General features: G+C 34.9%; 1 protein-coding gene and 1 non-coding gene across 2 annotated transcripts; one reads left to right on the forward strand and one right to left on the reverse strand.

Moving 5' to 3' along the window:
- Window positions 1-3: 3 nt before the first annotated feature.
- LOC109095338 (very-long-chain (3R)-3-hydroxyacyl-CoA dehydratase-like) lies at window positions 4-5,767 on the reverse strand. Its single transcript, XM_042775330.1, has 11 exons — window positions 5,543-5,767; window positions 4,437-4,479; window positions 4,314-4,357; window positions 3,945-4,109; window positions 3,793-3,841; window positions 3,576-3,686; window positions 2,573-2,700; window positions 2,371-2,483; window positions 1,038-1,144; window positions 761-892; window positions 4-488 (listed from the first exon to the last, which is right to left on the reverse strand). Exons 1-11 carry the CDS (start codon window positions 5,621-5,623, stop codon window positions 412-414), a joined length of 1,050 nt encoding a protein of 349 aa, XP_042631264.1. The 5' UTR covers window positions 5,624-5,767; the 3' UTR covers window positions 4-411.
- A 3,915-nt stretch (window positions 5,768-9,682) lies between these two features.
- Window positions 9,683-11,049, forward strand: LOC109094897. Its single transcript, XR_006162547.1, has 4 exons — window positions 9,683-9,823; window positions 10,475-10,570; window positions 10,752-10,836; window positions 10,934-11,049. It is a non-coding gene; the product is annotated as an uncharacterized LOC109094897 (transcript).
- Window positions 11,050-23,387: the final 12,338 nt, after the last annotated feature.

The raw sequence follows: 23,387 nt of genomic DNA on the forward strand, positions 1-23,387 counted from the left end.
GTTGTTGTTGTCAGTGCTACTGCAATACATCTCAGGGAATGACAGGAAAATAAAATGTTGCTTCCGTACTGCTAATCTACAACATCAAACATGCAAACATACTGCATATAGATAGAATGATACGATGTAAAAATACCTTCATGGTCCTGGGTTAGAATTATTTGATAAGAAATTCTTTTTTTCTAGTGTTTTAAATTTGTCATCTATATCCTATCTACAACTTCCTTCAGTATTTCAGTATGTAGAAAGTAAATGAATTTGACTTGGGTGTTTGAAAGAGAAATGGTTTTCCCTTAATAATGATTTCTCTGTGACAGAGGGCAAACGTAAAGAAAGAAAATGGAGGTGGCAAATTAAATCGAAGAAAAAGAGACACACATGGAGAATGAAGCATGTGGCTTCACCTTCCCCTCAGTTGGCTTTCCTCTTTTTTGTGCGAAACCGTCTACTCCTCTGCTTGAAGAGGTGGCGGAAGTTGATGAAGAGGCCTGCAATTCGAAAATGCATTTATATTGCATAGCAGTTACACCGTTTTACAGAGTTACCACAGACAGTGAGAACCAGGAAATATTAGGGAATTTAAAAGTGTAACAAAATTATATGAAATATTAAAATATCATGGAACTGTAATGGCAATTTATGCTTAATTCTAAAATATTTAATTGGCTCTACGATGTTCTTTAAAATCTCTATAAATACATTGGACGAACATTGTTGGAACCCTGGTCTTAGTTGTTTGCATGTATTTTATAGACCTTACCCAGGAACATGATCACCAGGTAGAGCTGCAGGATGTAGGAGAAGCTGATAGACATGCCAATGGCTTTAGGCAGAGGAATACTGAGGAGTTTGGTTTCATTGAAGATGGGGATGGACTGGATCACCGCCACAGCTGATCATAATGTAAGAGAGCATAAGAGAAGCTGTCAGTTAGACATGCATATTCTACATTAATATCTCACCTTCTCATGAACAGCCCATCATGATTTTTCCTGTGGTGGGGGTTAGTCTACAGATTATGACTTGAGAACACATACCTTCAGCTAGCACTCCAAGAGGGTACAGGGGTATCCATATGGTGTATCTCAACCAAGTCAACAACTTCCATTCCGTATCAATGCAGGCCAACATGTAGAAAGGATACCTATGGTTCATTTTTACAATTGTAGGATTAGATCTGTTTTTATTCAACAAAAAGGTCCCTTTTAGGACCAGGCTGTAGGGTTCAGATGATTGCAATAACAACACGGCTTTTTAAATCAAAACAGAAAAATACACACTACCATTTAAAAGTTTGAGGTCAGTAAGATTTTTATGGTTTTGATTATCTTTTTATGTTCTTTTAAGTCTCTTATTCTCACCAAGAATGCACCGATGTGATAAAAAAAAAAAAAAAGTATATAAATTATTCCTGTAATGCAAAACTGAATTTTCAGTAGACATTACTCCAGTCTTCAGTGTCACATGATCCTTGATTAGGTTGGAAACATTTGTGATTATAATCAATGTTGAATGCAGTTGTGCTGCTTAATATTTTTGTGGGAACCATGATACATTTTTCAGGATTCTTTAATTAATACAAAGTTCAAAATAACAGTATTTATTCAAAACAGAAATCTTTTGTAATTGTTTAAATGCCTTTACTGTCACTTTTAATAAATTTAATGCATCTTTGCTGAATAAAATTGATTTAAAAAATCTTAGTGCCCCCCAACTTTTGAAGTTAGTATTGGTAAGTGTATATTTATTTTAATAAAAAAATTAAGCAAATTACAAAAATATAACATTCAAAACTATAACAGATATCTATTCTCATTTATATATTGTTATATGAACTAGTTAAACTGCTTTCAGCCCTAGTTTTGAGGTAATGACTGAATTTTTTTCTATTTGCACACAGATATGTGTCCCCTAGTGATAAGTTGTGTGAGCCCACAGGAAGAGAATGATAGCTGAAGAAGTATGGATAAACTGTGCCTGTACATAAACCACATCACTAATGAAAGAGCAAAATCATTAAACCTACCTAAAATCATATTCATACACATACCAAGCTCAAAAAGGTATATGGGTAAACGTCTTTCCAATGTTTGTATTCTGTCGCTGTAATTCCAATTTAGGTTCTAATTTTCAGTATATTCAGGAAGAGAAAATGCATAATTTAACAGACTAACACTGCATATAGGAAGTTGAAATTTTAGATTCTGGCCCAGAATAAACAGAAGAGGATATCCTGCAGATAAAGAAATGCATACCACCCCATGAAACAAACTCCTACATTTCCTCACCATTAGCAGAAACTGCGTTCTTAATAAATATGCAATATGATCACACATGTAACATACTGTTATAAATAATTCACATAATTACCTGAATATCTCAATCATACTCCACAGATAGAAGACAAAGAAGACCACTGGCTTGTTCTGCATATCCTCTAAAGTACCAAATATGACAAAAAGGATGAAGTTCCTCCCCATCACCTTTAAAATGAGAGAAATTTATTATTATAAATAGTATACAATGAAGTGCATTTAATGGGTTACTAAAGCATGGGGCGCACCAGACATACCTGAATGAAAGCAGGTGTGACTCCAGTCTTAACCAACCCAACAGCAGGATTAATAACCTCCATTATTGCCAGCATCTGACAGAAGTACATCACGTCTGCAATGGTATGAAATGTGTCGTAGAAAGAATCTGTTGGGTTGAGAAAAACAGTAAGGACCATGACTCTGAGACATAGACTTTGGAAAAACACTTAACACGATCTAATGAAAGAGGCTTTTCAGAATTGAAATAGTTAACCCTGGGTAAACTGAATTCTGGATCTTGCTACATGTTTCACACTGTTCATAATTCAACCTGGGTTAACAATTCATCTTGGGTATTTGTATGCCGACATTTCACACTGTACATTCCTAGTCCCTGGGTTAATATTCTTATTTGCATATTTGTGGTGTCAGTTTCATTGATTGGACGAATGCAGCACACAACTTATTTACATAAAGGCTATAGTGTTTTGCATCCTTTGGACATTTTTTTCCCCTCTAAAATGCTGAAATGCCTGTTTAACTCGCAGTTTTCTGTAATAGTATGCAAAGCACACGAATATAAGGCAAGCAACTGGGGTGTCTGTTGTTATGCATCTCGTCATAACGTTCTAACCCCGCACTGCTTCACACTCTACAAGTCTGGCAATGCAATGAGGGGTTAACCATTTTTCTGAGTGGGGTTTCTTAACCCCTGGGTAAAAAGAGGTGCTAACCTCGCTTTTAAAATTCCCAGTCAGAATTTTTTTTGTTTTAACCCAGGTTTATAAATGAGATTTAGAAGCTCTGAACTGAATTCTCCAGATGCTCTCTCTGTCTCTCTCTGTCTGTCTCTACTATATATATATATATATATATATATATCTCTATATATATATATATATATGAAAATTTGCATAACAGAACCGCAGGCCTTCTAAAAAAAAATTCAAATGAGATGTTTACACTCACAATGACAACAGCTAAAAAGCAGAAGTGTGTCTTTAAGCTGCTTACAAAATAAAGCTGAAAAACTAGACTAACCTTGCCCAAGTATGAAGAGACGTACAGTCATGTTGACAAATATCCAGGAATAACCGAGGAACTGGACCAAATTGTACATAAAGAGAAAACCTTTTTTCAGGCCAAGAAAAGCTGCAAACACATTAACATAAAAAAGAGTAATGAATACATGGTTATTATTTGGTAAGCTGACCCAATGTGTTTACTTTATACTAGAAAAAATTAAATATATACTCACGGTCCTTACGAACCCTTGACTCAATGCTGACTTTGTTTATTTTCTCTTCCTGTGTAAAGAAAACAGTTTAACACATCAGACAGTGACCTACTTGGAAGCTCCTCAAGTATAACAAATAAATCATGTTTTTGGTTATTAGCAAACCTCTTTACCTTCTCTCTGAGCTCCATTTCTGCATCTGACTCATCCAGCCAACGGTCAAAATCAGGTGCTAAAAACAGAGGCTTCTTCTCTTGCTTAGTGAGCCGATCCCACCAGACGTGCTCCTGCTTCTTTACCGTGATATTCACCTGCCGCTGGGTGGATTTGTGTTTTACCTGTGGACACAAACATTTTCATGTTCCTCCAACATAATCAACCAGAAAAAAGCACCAAACTTAATGTTATTCTGTTTTTGACAAGGCAAATATAAAGCACCAAACTTAATGTTATTATGTTTTTGTTATTGTGTTTTTGGCAAGGCAAACACAGATGTTTTTTTTGCAATTTTTCACTAAAGAGTACATGAAGATGGCTGTTACCTCAGGCTTAACCTTTTTTTGTAATTTCGCTCCATGCCCTTGACCTTGAAAAGAGCAAAATTAACAAAAGTCACACAGCTGAAGAGAAAGAGAGTCCTGCTGGTGGTTGGTTGTGACGTGTACCTTTGAAGTGAAGGATGTTCTCTTCTACACCAATAGTGAGATTCTGTGCGATAGAGACAAAACGAGAAAAAAAGAAATGTGAAGTTTCAAGCTCCTCCTCCCACTGCCTGTTATATCAGTACAATGCCTTTAAATGCACCATGCATCAAACAGATATTATTATATGCTGTTATAAAATAATGAAGCATCAGTAATGAATGGATTGCATAATAAAACAACACATTCACTGAGTCAGGCTTTCTGACCATTGATATTTCATGTTTTAAAAATCGTTTTAAAGTGTTTTCAATATTTAGAAATGAACAATTACATTTATTAATGTACAAATGACCAGCAGACTGATATTATAATTCACTGTGCCTATGAATACTGTTGTGGACAATGGTGCGTCTTAGAGTAAAAAAAAAAAAAAAGGTTGAGAACCACTGGTTTTTGGGGCTTGTGTTGACAGGTTTGGTAATTAAAAAGTGTTGTCAAAACTGATGTCATTATGTTTTGACCCATGTATGCCAAAAGTTTTATTTTTCTTTAGCGGTTCTGACTTATTGGAGAGATACTATGGAAAACAATGTAACAGCTTTCTAAGCTGTTTTATCATTTATTTGCATATAGGGACGTCATAGTAATCCTATTAATATAACACAGCAATACCACCTTTGTTTCAGAGCTCTCAGCGGCAGAAGGATATTCTTTCTCTTCACCTTATTTAGAGGACTGGTCAAACACATTTAACCTGCCCAGAGAAAGCAATGAGGGGAAAGGGTGCAGATGCTCCTCCTATGTCAGAAACTGGATTGTAAATAAAACATGCCCTGCCATTGTAACTGGATCAGATGGTTAATGGGTCCAGCAGGATCAAGTCCTGACCTCCCTTTCAGTAGTCTTCAATTTTATTTTCTGTGATCCAGGCTTGATGCAAGCTCTGTCAACAGACCTACAGAGGCTGTTGTTATTCAACAGAATATTAACCTTACACGATTTAGTTTTATAGTAGAGTAACCTACAGTCTGGAGTTGCACATATATTAAATGCAGTAAATGACAAAAGAAACCATAATTAGAAAATGACTATTATGAAATAATTGCCCCAAAGCAAGTTTTTCTTACCTGTGCATCGGTGATCTCCACTCGCAGATATATCTCCCCATGCCGCTGCGCCCAGTACACGTGAGGTGTGAGAGTCTGCATTACAAATATTCACATTAAATAATGCTAAGATTTAAAAATGAATGACAGGCGACGTATAACTCGTAACATGCAGCCGGAAGACGTTTTCAGGGATTCTGTCATTTGCTCAGAGTATTTCTTCGAAAGCGCATGCGTACACTTCTCGTGAACGCGACACTCGCCGCCCACTTTTTCACGCTCCGGAAGTAACGTTGTCTATTTCATTTTTTTTATAGATAAATCAATCGATTGAATAGTGAGTGGATTTTTTTTTTATTGTTTTATTACACTCGGGCCTGAGACAAAACACAACATTTAAACATTGATTTAAAGAAACGGAAATCGGACTAAAAGACAAAGGACGTAACGTTAACGTCTTTATGAGCCAATGAACTACGCTACCCATGAAGCACTGCGGATGACATAACCGACTGAAAAAACGACGATAATATATAAATTATGCAAAATAAAAAATAAAAATACAATCTGCAATGTGTAATATAAAATTCTTATTATAAGGATGAAGCTGCCCTCAGGATTTTGGGTTGTATAATTTGTCACTGGGAATTACTTTTTTAAACGGAGTTCAAATTATATTTCATTTTGATAAATAAAGGCGTACATCGTCTTATATGTAGGAACTATGGTTTGTTTAAAAATATGGGATTAGTGTACTTGTTGTGATCCATAGACTCCTCAATAGCGGTTTTGAAGCTCATTAGCTGTGTCCCAAAGTTGAGTGTGCACACTTCGAAGGCCAGACCTCCGAAGTGCACGAAGGGTCCTCCGAAGTGCGTGAGATGCTCCGCCTTCACAGGATTTCCTAATTCCGTCACCAGGTGTTTCCGATTAGCGCTCTGTCGCATAGCAACGGTGCGAGAAGTGCGCTGACGAGAGGACAGTCCTGCCAGGATAGGTGGAGCCAGAACTGCTCGTTTTTGTTTTTATGATTTATTCATAATGGAGGAGATGGTGGTGAACCTCAGGCTTAGCCAAGACCGAGGCCAGGTAAACTACACTGGTTTGCTGCGATCTTCGTCGGATTACAACTTTTAAATGCAGGTACCGTCTTGGAGCTTGCTTGAATATGTAATGATACATACGAAAAAACTACAAAATACACACATAGCAGTTCAAATGCTGACTGATATCTTACAAAGGTGCAATTTTATGTAGTTTATTGTCTTGACCATATGTAGACAGGTTTGCAACCCGTATTTTTTTAGGCAGTTAACCATAAAACTGTATTTAAAAAAATAGAGCATAGTACAGCTTAATGTCAAGCAACTTTAAATTTAATAACCTTGAACATATTTAGAAGTAAACTGCAACATACACAGAAGTGCAGCAGTATCATTTACTTTTACTCTCAATACCTTAAGTATATTAGAGTATGCAAGATAATATTTTTACTTAAAGGATAGTTCAGCCAAAAATGAAAATTGGGTAATCATTTACTCACCCTTAAGTTGCTCCAGGTTTGTAATTTATATTTTGGGTTTAAAAGGTTTTAAATATGAGTAGTGGTTTTTTCCCCAATATGGTATTAGTAGTTACTAAAAGTAGTTTACTAAAGTATGTCAATATTTCTTGCACTAATTACATTGTCATAGCTCTAAACAATTTCTCTTTTCCTTCTTTCCCTAAATCAGACCAGACCCCTGTGCAGGATAAAGCTGAATGTGTCAGTGCTGGACAGGTGTTTAGTGGTTTGTTCTGTGCAGGGAGACCCTGACTGTGCTGCTGGATCTACTGGGAAGTGAACGGCAACAGTGATGGTGTGCCACGATCCAGACTCTGATGTTTCTCTTCTGTCTGCCAGCGGTACATCATACAGATGGTCTCCAGAGTGTTTGACATGTGCCTCGTTCCACTGTCACCGCACTGTCCCTCAGAGTCTCTGAGGAGGTGCTGGCCATTCACCAAGAGATTCACCTCCTGAAGACCCCAGAACACATGGAGGCTGGGCCGGGCTCAAACTGATGTTGTTTTCTGATGTTAAACCTAAGCTATGTTGTAATTGGTTGTAAAAAGTACTTTCTATTATGTATAGAACAATTGATTTTAATGTGTAAAAAAGTATTTACAGGAAAACAAATAAACATATAAAAGAATGTTTTGTGAAAAAAAAAAAAAAAAGCTACATTAAAAAAAATTAACAATGTACATAAGCACTTTTATTTTATTTACACGTGTGAATATGCAAAACAAAAATACAAATGTACAGAAAGTACTCAGGGCTTATTTACGAATAAATTACACACAAAAATTGAATAATGTATACAATTTATGCATTTCATTTTTAACTTGCATCACAAAAATAAACTACAGAAATTAGGTTTGTTTCATTGCCAATATGACATTAAAAAAATGTATTGGAAAAACTGTAATGTACTTTTTCCCACGGTTTTCTCTTGGCTAATGAAGAATGTATATGTTTGAGTTTGATGTCCTCCCTGTCCACTCGCTCCCTCACTTGTCTCAGGACACTTCACAAATAAACCATGCCTGTTAACAACAAAAACACATGCTCACTTTCTCCAGAATAGTAATTAAAACAAAAGAAAATGGAAACACTTATGAAAAAATACAGGTTTGCAACCTTAACATTAGAAAATATGACACAGCAGGACATTCATATAAAATACTGAAGTGCTAAAGTTGGTTTAAAAAACATTGTAGACATTTCCTGCATGACAGCACTTTAAAAACACAACAAAGGGAAAGACCATTGCCATATATAGTGGCTGTCTTGTTGTTTGTGGGCTTTATGTTAAAAAGAACCTGGCTTTAAACACTTTTGCTAGGCATTTGAGTAAATGAAAACACAATACTTACATTTCAATGTAAGTCCTCCACAGAACTCTCAACTCCCTCTGAATATAAATACATTCGTCATATGCACGCAAGAGATTCTGGGATATGGTAGGGTGTGAAGTGTCCATAAGATGTACACTTCATTTTCATGGGAATTGAAGGGCGCATTTGAAGTCGCTTTCGAAATTCGTCAGCCGTCATTCAAATGCGGTCTTCGAAGTGCGCATTCTGACTTTGGGACAGCTTACGTCGTGACGCAATCGCACTTCACATCCGCACTTCGGAGTCCACACACTTCAGTTTGGGACACCCTTCGTCGCGCCACTGTGACGCATTCGCACTTCAAATGCGCACACTTCGGAGTCCATGCACTTAAGTTTGGGACACAGCTAAAAGTGTGCAGAGCGGGCCGTCGCCACCTTGGCAACGCGTCACCGCGCGACTCGTAAAATCGAAAATGGGCAAAAAGGCGGGAGCTGGTTGCTGAAGCCACGCCCACCTAGCGCGACTGCATTGCCAGCAGCGGCAATCCACCTGTCACTCAAGTGGCCACGCCCTAATTATGCAGAACTTTAAGGCTTAATATAAAGTTAAACGGATGAGTTATAAAAAAATTCACCCCCCTCACAGGTTGTCATGAAGGGCAAAATTAGCAATATAGACCAAAATAATTTTTTGAACCAGGCTGTAAACATTTTTTTTTTCTGCTGTAAAGTTGGGCATTTTAACATGGGGAGTCTATGGGATTGACTCCCTTCTGCAGCCAGCCTCAAGCAGCCAGTTGATGAATTGCAGTTTTAGTCACTTCCTTATTGGCTTCATGAGAGAGAGCGGGAGATTGCCGCTCGATTATATTTCATTTTGATAAATAAAGGCGTACATCGTCTTATATGTAGGAACTTTATCCGTTTGCCGGCTTCTTGCAACAACGCCAATGTTTACGGAAGTAGACAAAACCTGAAGAATGAGCGACGACCATAGACTGTATAAAAACCTTTTACTGTCTATGTAAAAAACCAGGCGACGACTGGCCATGCACGAACTCTAGACTCACTGCTCATTAAATGTGCTGTTTAAATGTCCAATAAAAATTCTCATGACGAAATACATTTAAATTATGAATGATACAAATATCATACCTTTCAGAGAAACACTTTATACAGGGGAAACTAACCAAATATATATATAAAAAAGTCCTGTATAGTAAAAAAAAAAAAAAAAAAAAATATATATATATATATATATATATATATATGTGTAATGCAGCAGCATTCTGAATCTGATCAAATACAACTAGAATTGCAAACAAATAGTACAAGATTTCATGTTCTGGTTGGTTTGACTGGCAGTGTAGCTGCACTCAAGGCGCCTTTGTTGGCAAAACAACTGCTTGAGATTCCAGTGGTAAGTGCATAATATGCATGAATACATATGATATATTCAAACAGTTTATGCATGATATCACAGAGCCACTGCTATCGTTGAATTTATCATGTTCGCCAATCTCATTTCATATATTTATCCACTAGAGTGTGCTATTTGTTACAACATCGAACGTTATTCTAATATGACTGTATATCTTAGTTTATAGAATACAAAGTAAAGTTTTTAAAGATGGAAATTAAGTTTTCGTTTATCACAGTTAAGTTAACATAGAGGTGAATTTTAGAACATTTTAATAATTTTAAATAATTTATTTTGGTTTAAGTGGCTGTTGCATTTTGCCTTTCAGAATTAATAAAATAGAGGATAGAAAAAAGAGTTTTTTTTTCTTGTGAACATTTATTTATTTATTCATTTGATTTAGAAATAAATAAGTAAATAAATTAATAATTATATAAAGTTTAATAAAAGAAAATACATATTTAATTAATTTTCATATATTTATTTTTACTTTAAGTTTTAAGTCCTGTTCATTCGTTATTGCAATTTTTGTATTATTTTAAATGTGATTAAAATATGCATCAAGATTAAAATATATGTTTACATTTTTTATTGTTTTTTTTTTTTGGGGGGGGGGGGTGAACACATAATTTTTTCTGTTCTGTTCACTAGGTTGAAGTCCGTGTGGTCACCACAGACCATGCCACTCATTTTTACGATATCAGTGAAGTCCCTGTCCGTGTGTACACAGACAAGGATGAGTGGGAGGTGAGTACAGTCACTATTCAGAGATCAACATAATATTTTTTTTTTGCTGTTGTGATTTTATATATATAGAGAGTGTGGTGTTATAAAAATTTTTTTTATTGTATATGTGGGGGGTTTTTTTTATTTTTATGTTATATGTGTGGAAAGAGCTCTGTGACTCTGTGCTTCATATTGTATTTAGACGTTGAGCAGACCTTTTAGTGATTGGTCCACTGGATGCCAACACACTTGGTAAAATTGCCAGTGGAATATGTAACAACCTCCTGGTAGGTCATGTGTTTATTACATTGTTGTGGCATTTTATATGGATTTGTTTCGATACATCATTATCTAAGTATGTTTACCCCAATTTGTTGATGACAGACATGTGTGGTGCGGACCTGGGACCCCAGCCGTCCTCTGATTTTCTGTCCTGCTATGAACACAACCATGTGGCAGCACCCTATCACTGCACAGCAAGTAGCCACACTTAAGCTTTTCTGTCCTGCTATGAACACAACCATTGCCAAAAACTAATCTGTGGAGATGAAAGTATCTTCTAAGAAAGTGTATGGTTTTTATGAGGCAATTGCATTGATAAGGAACAATAGAACAGATTAAAAAATTATCATCAATGTGTGGAATCACTCATGCATTATCTTTTAACTGAAGATAACCTGATGTAACATGCAACATGTAGCATGTAATGTTACAGATGTAACCTGACAGGCTTCGAGTAGTAGGCTCTTTGATCAAAGGAAGATTTAATGAATTAATGTTTCTTGTGTTTTGGCTCATCTTACATTCCAGTCTTGGTGTCTTCAAAGGTAAAGGTCCCATGGCTGAGGTTTCAACTAATGTTGATACTTTTAAACAGTACATCCAGAAACATCCTGAATGACCTCGGACTAAACATACCAGTGGTCAAGAGACACAAGGTTATCTATGGAAGCCAAATTCCTAATTTAAAATATATATATATATATATATATATATATATATATATTTCCAGAATAAAAAATAATAAAGGGAATTATGAGTTTATATCTCACACTTCTGATTTTTTTTTTCAATTACAATTCCCAGTTTAGAAGAAAAGACAAAATTATGAAACGTAAATTTTGAATTGCAGGGGTCAGTTTTGTGGGAAAGATTGAATTATGAAGGTTAGATTTGTGATTGATGGACTAAGGTTTGTGTTGTGAGAGGTAAAAATTCTAAGTTTATTTGTTATTATTATTTTTTTTTTCTTTTTTTATTTTTTCATGGCAGAAACTAGCTTCTATAGTTATCTGCACATTAAATAAAACAATTTCAAGTGTTTATGACATGTAAAAAGTTTCATATTTTAGTCTTTTGCAAATATATTTTTCAATGTTGAGAAACAAACAAACATCATTTTTTGTAATTAGTTTCTTTATAATGGTTGTATTCTTTGCATCCATTTATTTTTACATAGTAATTTCAAAATAAATGATTCTTTCAATATTGAAAATGTTCCTTTTTATTAAGTGTCACATATCAGCTTAGTTGAATGTCATTATTGTTTAATCTTTGGATCCCTTGTACTTTGGCAGCTAATCCTTATTTTGAAACTAATTATGATAAATGATCAGAAGACTGACACAGTCTGTTATCACTTAATGGCATCAGATTAATGAGCAGAAAAGTCATGTAATGCTTATGACAAATGAGACAAATAGGATATAATAGTACAATATTTTACGGGAGAAGGTATTCATGTTTAGTGAGATTTACTTGATAATTTAACTGCTTTAAATGTTTAATGTCTTAATCCTGACATGAATGTGGCCTAATGTTCTCTCTGTGACTTTACACCTGTAAGTGAGGGCCTCAGAGATCGCGTGAGGGGCCTCTAACTGCAACAGTAGCAAGAGATATTTATGAAAATAGTCTCAGGTTGTGCTGAGAGATACTAATGCACTTTAGGTACATATCCTGTTTGCAGGTTACCGTTAGAAACGTGTTCCATCTGCTAATCATATGTGGTTAAACGCCCTTGATTCTCATTTGGCTAAGTAAGATACACCAAGAGCACAAGCATAGATATAATTACCTTTTTTTCTTCCTCTTCTTTTTTTTGGCACTCTTCAGCTACTGTAAAGTATCACCATGAAGCATTTTGTGGCTGAAGTTTTCTAGAATCATCTACATGCATGATTTGACACGTTAATCTGTGCTACAAATATGTTCATGGTTTTAACAGTACTATGATTTAGAGGCTTAAATGAAGAGGAAAGTTAAATCTGAAGAGTATGTGTGGTTATAGAGTGTGATTTTAAAGTTTTTTTTTAAATTCTAGGTTTAAAGGATATAGTAGCAATACTGTTTAATTCTGTCTTTTATTATTTTCTTCTTATTTCTAAAAGTGTTGAAATGTTACATTTCCTAAAATTTGACCCTGGACCACAAAACCAGTCATAAGGGTAATTTTTGAAAAATTGAGATTTATACATCATCTGAAAGCTAAATAAATAAGCTTTCCATCAATGTATGGTTTGTTAGGATAGGACAATATTTGGCCGAGATATAACTATTTGAAAATCTGGAATCTGAGGGTGCAAAAAAATCAAATATATTGAGAAAATCGCCTTTAAAGCTGTCCAAATGAAGTTCTTAGCAATGCATATTACTAAGCAAAAATTAGGTTTAGATATATTTACAGTAGGAAATTTACTAAATATCTTCATGGAACATGATCTTTACTTAATATCCTAATGATTTTTGGCATAAAAGAAAAATCAATAATTCTGACCCATACAATGTATTTTTGGCTATTGCTACAAATATACCCCAGCGACTTAAGACTGGTTTTGTGGTCCAGGGTCACAAATATACTATTTTGGGGACTGTCATCTGCCCAGACATTTTAAGTTCCCCACTGTAATAAAATTCTACTTTGCACTTCTTGAAACTTGAATCATACTCTCAGTTTATTTGTTATATTTGTGTAAATTTTTTTTTATAACAAAGAATCAATGTCCCCAGATGCTGCTATTAACATCATGCCAGCATTTTATGGAGTTTCAGAGAAAAAAAAATGGTAGAAATTAGTGTCAGGGGAAGCATACCAGATTAACAGATTACTGTAGAATCAGAAAATATAAAGGACTTAATAGCTCTTGTTTCATTTATTTCCCATGTCTACATGATCTTTACCTTCATCCGATCATTCTTTTTTGCGCCTTTTCCTCAAGGCTAAAGATTTATAAAATGTCTAGTCAACACACATCTGACATTGGGGTTAGAATAAAGGGTGTATCTGTCACTGCGGTTTAAAAGGATAGATAACATCCTGCTAATGTGTGTATAGGGATAAACAGCTTATGTGAACATTATATAATCCGTGAAACTGTTTTTGAGAGACACAATGTTCAAAAACAACTTTCTTTGGACCAGTGTCATGCTGGGTGTTAAAATAAATTATATTATGTTATGTTAAAAATTTATTTTGTTTGGTGTAGTGTTGTGTGTTTAAATTATTTTTATTAACTTTTTTTTAGTGGATTTTTTTTTTTTTATGTGACATTTTCCATTTTTGATATTAGGTTTTTTTTTTAATTTTGTTTCCATTCCATTTTAATTATTTCCCATTGTCAAGTGTCTGAATATAGGCATATGTGGGTTATAAGTATGTTTGCATTTAATTTGCGAGCATGCACGGTTAGGAATGGACATGTATAATGTATATGTATAAGAGGTTTGTAGGGGTGTGTACTGTGTGTAGATATGTTTATATATATAGGTATTTGGATGAATGTTATATGTAAGTGTATGTATGGGTATGTATTTATTATATATATATACATTTATGTCTTATGTAGTCAGTTAATTATTCAGCTGATCACTTTGTACATAATATTCCCAAATGATGGCTGTGTAAATTTTGTTTCCTACACTTATAACTGCAGAATATATTGTTCATGCTACTAATGGTTCCCTGTTTGTTAAAAGCAAATAAAAAAAAGGAAGAAAAAAAAAGTTTCCTTTGCAACAATGTACACTGTAATGTATCCCACCATTTGGACATGTTGTATCAAAATGTCAAAACGGGGCAAATTAAAAAAAAAAAAATTTGTTTTAAAATATAGAATTTGGAATTTGTGTTTTTGGGATAATGATGTTAATTTAAAGTGTCATTTGGGTAAGTCAAACAGCCATAATGGGAGATGATGCATAAACTGGCACATTAAATTTGAACATTTAATCAAAACACTTGTTCATCCCTATTTGTTTAGCAAAGCAGCTGAGGTGTTGTCAACAGATGTAGTCAAAGTGCTGCTTTACACAGAGTCCCCAGTCTGATGTGTTGTCCTCTTGTCATTGGCTGACAAGCCAGACTTTAAAAAAAGGCACTCCAGCACAAAGGGAAACGTTTATCAAGCAGGAGCTGGAAGAGAGTGAAATCAACTGAGTGTAATGTGGACCAGGCTTTTATCTCTTGGCATGCCAAATGAGAGTAAAATATTCTTAGTCACATGTAGTTTGTAGACGGCACTAATCTGTGTTAGTCAAGGTCAGTTCATATGAAATGTTCTTTGTGGAGGAGTGACAGGAAACTACATGGGAAATAAATTGCGAAATGTCAAGAACCAAATTATTGCACAATTCTGGTGCAATTACGTGCATCTCTTTTGAGGACTAAGAGCAACAACAAAAAAACAGTTTTATAGTAATATAATTAATAGTTTTTGTCCATGCGTGAACCTTATGTTTTATCATCATAGAAAATCTAATTCATGATATTAAACTGCACACACGGGGCTCAGGTGTACCCCAACAGATTGCTTGATGCTGGAGGTGTCACTAAGGTTGAGTAAACACTTGTCACATTTCCTGTTTGTAGTCCTTTGGGGATGTTGACAGGCCCTCTGTACTTATTCCCCAGGTAGCTAAAAGGTAATACAGACATGGCTGATGTAACTCTATAGCTGAGTGAACTCATGGCTCCTGACTGTAGCGCCTGAGCTGGCACGGTTTCATCACTCATACTAAACATATCACATGGTAATATCACAAGTAAACACATGCAAACTAGCACAATTGTGCTGCTGCAGCTAAAGAGGTATTGCTGTAAACCAACAGCAGGAAACATTTGAGAATAAAATGGTTGCATGTGTTAGGTATCGTAAACCAAAAATAAACCACTTTTTAAACAGCATTAATAAATATCATGTTATTTATGAACATACTACTGTTCATGGTACATTCACTCAGTTGTGTCATAATTTATTGATGTTAAAAATGTATTACAATATGAAAAAACTTAATATTTCACCCAGAAATGAAACATTTTCTCACCATCACGCCATCAAAGGTATAGATGAGTTTGTTTCAGAGGATCAATTGGTGAGTATAGTGATGTAATGGTAAATTTCTCCAAATCTGTTCTGAAGAAGAAACAAACCCATCTACGCCTTGGACAGACTGAGGGTAAGTAATATTCAGCAAATTTTCATTTTTGAAAATTTCCTAACTATCACTATTTTCTGTTGTTTTCTTCCTTATCCAGAGATGATTATTTGCTGACTTCCAAGATATGTAAATACATTTCCAACTGTAACTGCAAAAACACCTTACAGCTTACATTTCAGGGAAATAAAAATTGTATTGATGAATCAAACATAACAACTTCCAAAGGGTCACATGTATAGAACATCAGGGTTTTTGTGCATACTTTTTTGAGAATTACAAAAAAAAATTGTTTAATTTGTCACAACCACCACATTAGCTGGAAGCACTCATGCTTTAGTTTCCTTTTTACTTTATCTACCCTAATTATTTCACAACCTTTGTTCTCCCTCTGAATATTGTTCTTTCCTGAACTGTTTAGATAAAATGGCAAACAGTTACGGCTTCTGCATAAGAAAACTGAACTCATTAAGCTTCACATAATGCAAAAAAAGTGTTTTTTGAATACTTTAGGACAATGAGAACACAAAACGCCAGAGTATAGGTGTGAGATAACCTAACAGAGAATATTCTCAGAACTTTGGCTGATATTATGGCAAGGTTCTCTCAAAGTTAAAAACAACTGTTATTCCATTCACGTTAATAATAATGTTGTCTTCAATAATTTTAATAATAATGTTCATTCAAAACTTATCTGGTCTTTAATAATGCTCTAAAAACGTTAGCACAAAAACATTATTTATACATCATCCACTGAATGTTTTCCTGAAACATTTTAGTTATACATTTGTCTATTGTTTTTCAAGTATTACTACTAGTTTCAGAACGTTCAGAGAACCTTCAAAAGTAGCATTCCCATAATGTTGCAAAATAATAAAAAGGAATTTTCCCTTAACGTTTGAATATAATGAAGAAAACATTTTTTGAAACATTTTAAAAACTGGATGTTTTGAATGTTCAGAAAACGTTCAGAAATAACATTTTGATAACTCACCAGGAATGTTAGCAAAACATTCTTAGAACATATTTTTGTTGCTTGGGAACTGACTTGGATGATCTAACAGCATTGTTTTCATCTTCTCTTATCCACCTTTTTCTTGTTGTAAAAATGGGCGCGGCCATTTGGAAATTCTATGGGTCTAGCCTCCGGTCTCATCTGCGTCCACTCCGTCCAGCTATTTTTAGCTGAACAAAACAGTTCGTTTTGCTGCTTGATATTAAATGTTGGTGTGTCTTATCATATTATTTTAATGTATTATCTGAACTGGTTTGTAGTGCAAACAGTTTTACCGTTTACTGCACATTGTTATTCTCCTCGTTATTTACCTATAGCGGCTAATGAACTGGAAATCTCACCAATAAGACTTACTTCTGCGTTGAAGAAAAAGGTGGATGGGTTTTATATAAAGCACTCCTGGTGCCATCTGTTGATCGCCATTAATGCAAAACACCATGGAAACTGGAAGCACAAGGCATTGTAGGAAATCCTGTAGAGACTCTGCTCCTGAGGAAAGACCATTCATTGGGGAACAGGAGATCTTACAGAGGACATCAACTTGTCTAGACTATGTAGATGCAATCTCGACGGGCAAACAATTAGACACAGTTAACAGAAGTACTGTACCTATTATACTCTATTCTTCATATATAATATTGTAGGTCCACAATTTACCCAATGATTATACATGTATCACTTTCAATCATTCTCTCTAGTTGCATTTTTCAAGTATCTTGTTGCCTCAACAAAAAAAAGTCTAATTTTGCCATCTGGAATTCTTTTTATGAGAAAGACTTTCTACAACACTAGCAATAACAATATAAAAAGAAAGTAATCATGGACAATAATGTGTAGATTTTTTATATCATTTACAAAAGACCTACTTTACAGTAGTGATGAAAAATGTTTTGCGTGCGTGTATTTGATGCACTCCAGATATCAATTATTATGAAATAAACACATGATATAGATTTTGATAATAGATGACCTAGTTCTGGCCTCCTATACCAATTATGGCCAACCATTAACTCTAGCAAGATGACAGGCTTCAATAAACAACAGACAGCTGCAGTACTTTATCTCTGCCATCTGTGTTGTGTCAAACCTGAAATGCAGAGATTCTTTACGAAAAAAAAAAAATCTGACTTTAAAGAACCCTCTAGATTAGCCTTGTATCATATTGTTTTATTTTAGTGTAAAACTACAGCTAGTGTTTCTTAAAAGGATAGTTTTCTTTTCTCAGTTTTCTTTCTACATACAATTAAAATCAGTGGGGACCAATTTTCTTTTGGATTAAATATCCTCTGTGTTCCACAGAAGAAATTAAGTCATACAAGTTTGGAATGACACAATGGTGAGTGAATGATGACAGGAAATGTATTTTTTAAGTGAACTATCCTATTCAATTTGAAAAGGGTTTGTAAATCATTTGTATTCATCTATTATTGCAACAGTGTCTGCTCTGTAGTAAAAGGTCTTGTGCGAAGTAAATGGATAACTGATGTGCCTTATTTGTGTGTGTGAGGTGATGAATTAAAGCAACTTTGTCCTTCCAAGCAATATTTACTTTTGTTTATCTGGGTCAGATACTTCAGACTTCAGACATCATTCTATGATTACAGAAAGCAATTTTCTTGACGGTTTCTATAACTAGAGGATGAGATGCATGGCCATGCATGTTTGCCCTCAACCATTTATTATATGAGGTGATACAATATCTTTGATACTAGCACGCATATTGACAGCAAAGCTCTTGACCTTTGCAAGGACAAGGAGGTAATGGAACATATTGAGTGAAAGCAGGAAATGTTCCTTCCTTCAGTTCTAACAGTCACTGAAGATGTGACATTTTATACACTTATTTTTAAAAGATGTAAATTCTGTACATTAACTCATTTTTTAATAGCTGGAATTTTGGTGTGCAACAAGTATTTCCAGCAGATCTCTTGCAGATCTAGATGGATTGGAAGTGCATAAACTTTAGCAATTCATGCTATGTCCAGAAAACATTTTGCACCCATAAGAGACAAGTATCCTTACAATGAAAGTCAAAACTGTATCCGACCCCGTTTTTCAGTATCTTATATTGTGTTCTATAGAAGAAGGAAAGTCATACAAGTTTGTGAAGACAAGAGGGTAAGTAAATGATGACGGAAGTTTAATTTTTTTAGGTGATCTGTCCCTTTAAGAGATGATACTTGTTGGATTGTAGTCAAAAATAAGGCTACACTCTCAGAAAAAAAGATACAAATGCTGTCACAGAAGCTAAACCTTTGTACCTTATTTACCCCAAAACGTTGCATATTAGTACCTCAAATATTAATGTGTACATACCTAAATCATACATATTAGTACCTTTTTAAAAGGTACCACCCAAGTGACAGCTGTTGTACCTTTATTTCTGAGAGTGTACAAAAAATTTTAAGAATATATTTAACAACAAAAATAAGGCTCAAAGCACAAAACAACAGCAGTATTATAAAATCAATGTGACAATGCAGTTTCACAGTTTTCTGGATTCCACTAACCACATTTTAGTAGAGTATAATGTGTTCTTTTAAAACAATGAATGAATGAATTTTTAATAAGAAAGACTATTACATTTCATACTCCAATCAGTCTGACTGTAGCTGCACCAATTTCCCGATAAGTGAGAACCCTTCAGTGTAAACATTGAAATGCATTATCATTCCCTCCGGCAATGTTTGGACTACCTATCAGCACGGTTGAGTCCTAACAGGGGTTGATGGGGCTGGCTGCAACTCAGTAACTTTGTAAAGGAAAACATGAGCAGTAAGCATCTGCTCATAGTTACGACTTCTCTTATTCATGGTGATACATAAGTGTCAGACTCTTGAACCTTTTGGTTGGGTCAGTTTGAAGACTCTTTAATGCATTCTTGTGTCATTCCTGGTCATGATGGCTGATTTCCTGTTTCATTTTCTTATACTTCTACATTCTTTTTAGGTCAACATGATCTATTGTTGTGAAATTTTGTCAGGATAAGCATGATGACTGGAAACATCTGTGTCTCAGGATAGATAAAAAGGGAAGTATTAGAAATGTGGAAGGATGCCAGTGTTCAGAAGGGTTTAAATGTGTTTCTAGATAAATGTGTAGACTTGTTAGTCAGAGAGTGTTGTATCATCTGCTTTACTCTTCCACTAACGTACCCCTCTGCATTTTTCCTTTTCTTCTCAATATTGACTTTTGCACCAACAGTAGTTTATTGGACAAACAAAAAACCAGCAGAGAAGATATAACATCAGATATAATGTCATGAGGTTAGTCAGCATTCCATACAAGTCTCAGAGTAAATAAACTTTATGCATAACATATCTGCATTACCAGTTAGATTAATGAGACTTAGTGAATGAGTATGTTCAAACAGCTGCCTTAAACTGAATTGCATACAAACAAACACACCTCTTCATACTAATCATAATTCCACACACTGAATAGATTACTCATATGATGTGTTTTTATTATTACTCATGTATAACATTGTAGAGCCATGTGCAGGCCATACTATGACATTGTAAGTCTAATTGCATGTAAGTATTGTAAAAGTATGTTCCATATATTCCAGTTTCTGCATCTATTGTAAAACATATAAGATACAATCATTTGTAGAAGTAGTCTCTGGGTATTATGAAAGGCAGAAACATTTTAAAGGCTGCATGGCCTGTGTGACTGTGTATAAAGGTTAGAGTCACAATGAAAAGGCTGAGAGCTGTATGTTGCAATCAGATGATTATTAAAACATCTGGTTGGTTCATATGAAATTAATATGTCTCTGGGGAATGTGAAATAAAGGGTTATTTTTAAAAACAGACCAACTGGCAGAATTCCACAATTAGAAAAATGCCAAGAGGGTGGAGAAGTGTAAGAGAGAAAAAATGGCTATCACTGATAACAGAAATGTATAAAATGAAGGTTAGAAATGAGTCAATTCAGATGAACAGCTAACATCTCAGCATTGTCGTTTTTTATCAATAAAATATTATTTTGATTTCTGGATCTCTGTGTTTTGGATATTATTTTGCAAAGAAGAATGAACGAAATGTGATGGTCAGACATGTTGGTCAGTTTCTATGTCAATCCCAAGTACTGACTGGTACTCTACATCTTCCATGAGTGACATAATGGCTTGGAGAAACTTGACAAAGGAGTCCAGTCTGTCTAGTCCAGTACATTTCCTTTTTCAGTTGAGCAACAAAGCCAAGATTTTGCTATCACAAGGTTTTCATGCCAGCTTAAACTTACAGTTTACAGTTACATCTCAGAGATGAGAGAATAGGCTTTTCAAACATCACAAACCACATATGCTGTAGGACTACAGGATATGCTTATTCTAGCTCATAGCTGTTAAGGCACTGTCTGATAGCAGTAACACCCTATTTTTAATTTGTACACTGTTTCCTGTTAAAACCAATGTTAATTTATACCGTTTTAGTGACTAAACCACTAAAAAGCAATAAATCTGCAGCACTTTTACAACATTTCCCAGTGTAGCAAGAAATATAATACGGGCAGGGATTTTTTGTTTATTTATTTTAACTTGAAAAGAGATATGGGATTTTAAATGATGTAAAACAAATATATATATATATATATATATATATATATATATATATATATATATATATATATAATATATTATCGTATGTTATTTATTTATTTATTTATTTATTTATTAAATTAAATGAAGAAGAAAGAATATTCAGCTTTTTTTTTTTCAGTTCGAATTTATGGTAGGCCTACTGATCATGTGAACTTCTTTGTCTTTTGTATTTGCTCCCAGTGAAGCACAAGATGCTCTTTGGATCATTCTCAGATCATGCTGGAGAACATCGTCATTAGGTGTGTCACAAAGTGTGACATTGAATACCAAGACATTCTGAAATTAATGTTCATTTTCCATTTAAAATTTGCACTCAATTTGTTTTGCTGATCATATGATCTAATCTGTTTTTTTTTTATAAGAATATAATGTAATAATATAACAGAAGATTTTTCACAGACGTTGGGACCCCTCAGTGCGTGCTATAATAGCAACTTATTTAGGTTGTCTAAAACTTAGCTTCTCTTATATTTAGTGCACACTGAATAAAAAATTATATCTAACAATCACACTTTCAACTCTCTCTTTGACTTGTATAACCAGTTAGCATACAGTTATGTATACAGTATAAATCTTAATATACATTCATGCTTACTGCTCTGTGCTTTGCTTCTTATTTCTGTACTTTTCTCAGATTTTTCTAAGATTTTTACTTCAGCAGATCAGCACAGTGATCAGCACAGTGCTCAAACAGCAGATTGTTGGCACAAACACTAAAACTAAAAAATCTTTGGGACTGGAATAATACTACAAAAAGAATACTTTGCCTCCCAACAGCTTACATTCCCGGAGACGGGAAAACAACTGCCTACATTCAAACAGAAGAGAGAGAAAATGCCTCCTGTTGATTCTACTAGTTGCTTGAACCACTGTAAACTTCTACAAAGGATTGTAGTTCTTGAAACAAAGTTACTTGCTCGACTTCCAAAACAGGTGGAACACTCAGCAGACCAACGTCACGGACCCCCCTCAGCATACAGCCGGTGAGTCCCATGAATCTAGTGAATCTAAACAGTATATACCAAGTGTAGAGAAACAAGCCGAAACTGATCATCACACCAATTGATGGCACAAATAGGGAGTGAGACCCAAAGGCACACGAGAAATCAGATTGTATTGCTTTCGTAGCATCCTCTACCCCAGATTCAGCTATGAAAAGGCTTGTGAATACTGGGATTCTACCACCCCCTATACATCTTGAGAACAGACTTGAAGCATTAATGAATGCGTGTGAGGAATCCCCAAATGTGATTAAACATGGATCGGATCAGCCAGCTGCTAACATCACTACTAACAGGCGCTCAAGGTCAACCAGACAGCGGTATTCAGCTCAGAGTGCAGCCGAGCCCAGGACTGTGATAGTGGGTGACTCTATTATCAGAAACAACAGTAGCAGAAATACAACACTATGCTGCTTTCATCAAGCAACGGTCTCTGATGTGAACAAGGACCTTCGGAACATTCTGATGAAGCACAAGACTGCAAATCGAATCATCATCCATGTGGGGAAGAATTATATTCGGAAAGAGAAGTCAGATCTCCTTAAGAAGGACTTCAGTGAACTCTTTAAAAAACACTTCGAAGACTCAAAATTTAGTCATTGATCAGTGGACCACTCCCAGCAAGGGGAACTAATATGTTTTCATGGTTGCTTGGGCTGAACACATGGCTACAAAGATGTTGCAATATAAAAGGAGTGAATTTCATCGACAACTTCAGTCTTTTCTGGGGCCATAGACAACTGTTTTAACTGTTTGGCCTCCACCCAAACAAACTTGGTGCTA

This window comes from Cyprinus carpio, chromosome A18, assembly GCF_018340385.1.
Source record: "Cyprinus carpio isolate SPL01 chromosome A18, ASM1834038v1, whole genome shotgun sequence".
Taxonomy (NCBI): Eukaryota; Metazoa; Chordata; class Actinopteri; order Cypriniformes; family Cyprinidae; genus Cyprinus; species Cyprinus carpio.

What these genes read in the sequence shown, in the direction of transcription:
- LOC109095338 (XM_042775330.1), bottom strand. Translation starts at nt 5,623, where the DNA reads ATGCAGACTCTCACACCTCACGTGTACTGGGCGCAGCGGCATGGGGAG. An exon ending in AAAAAAAGGTTAAGCCTGAG is followed by an intron (nt 4,110 to 4,313) that starts GTAACAGCCATC and finishes TTGTGTCCACAG; the next exon opens with GTAAAACACAAATCCACCCA. An exon ending in GTCAAGGGTTCGTAAGGACC is followed by an intron (nt 3,687 to 3,792) that starts GTGAGTATATAT and finishes ATGTGTTTGCAG; the next exon opens with CTTTTCTTGGCCTGAAAAAA.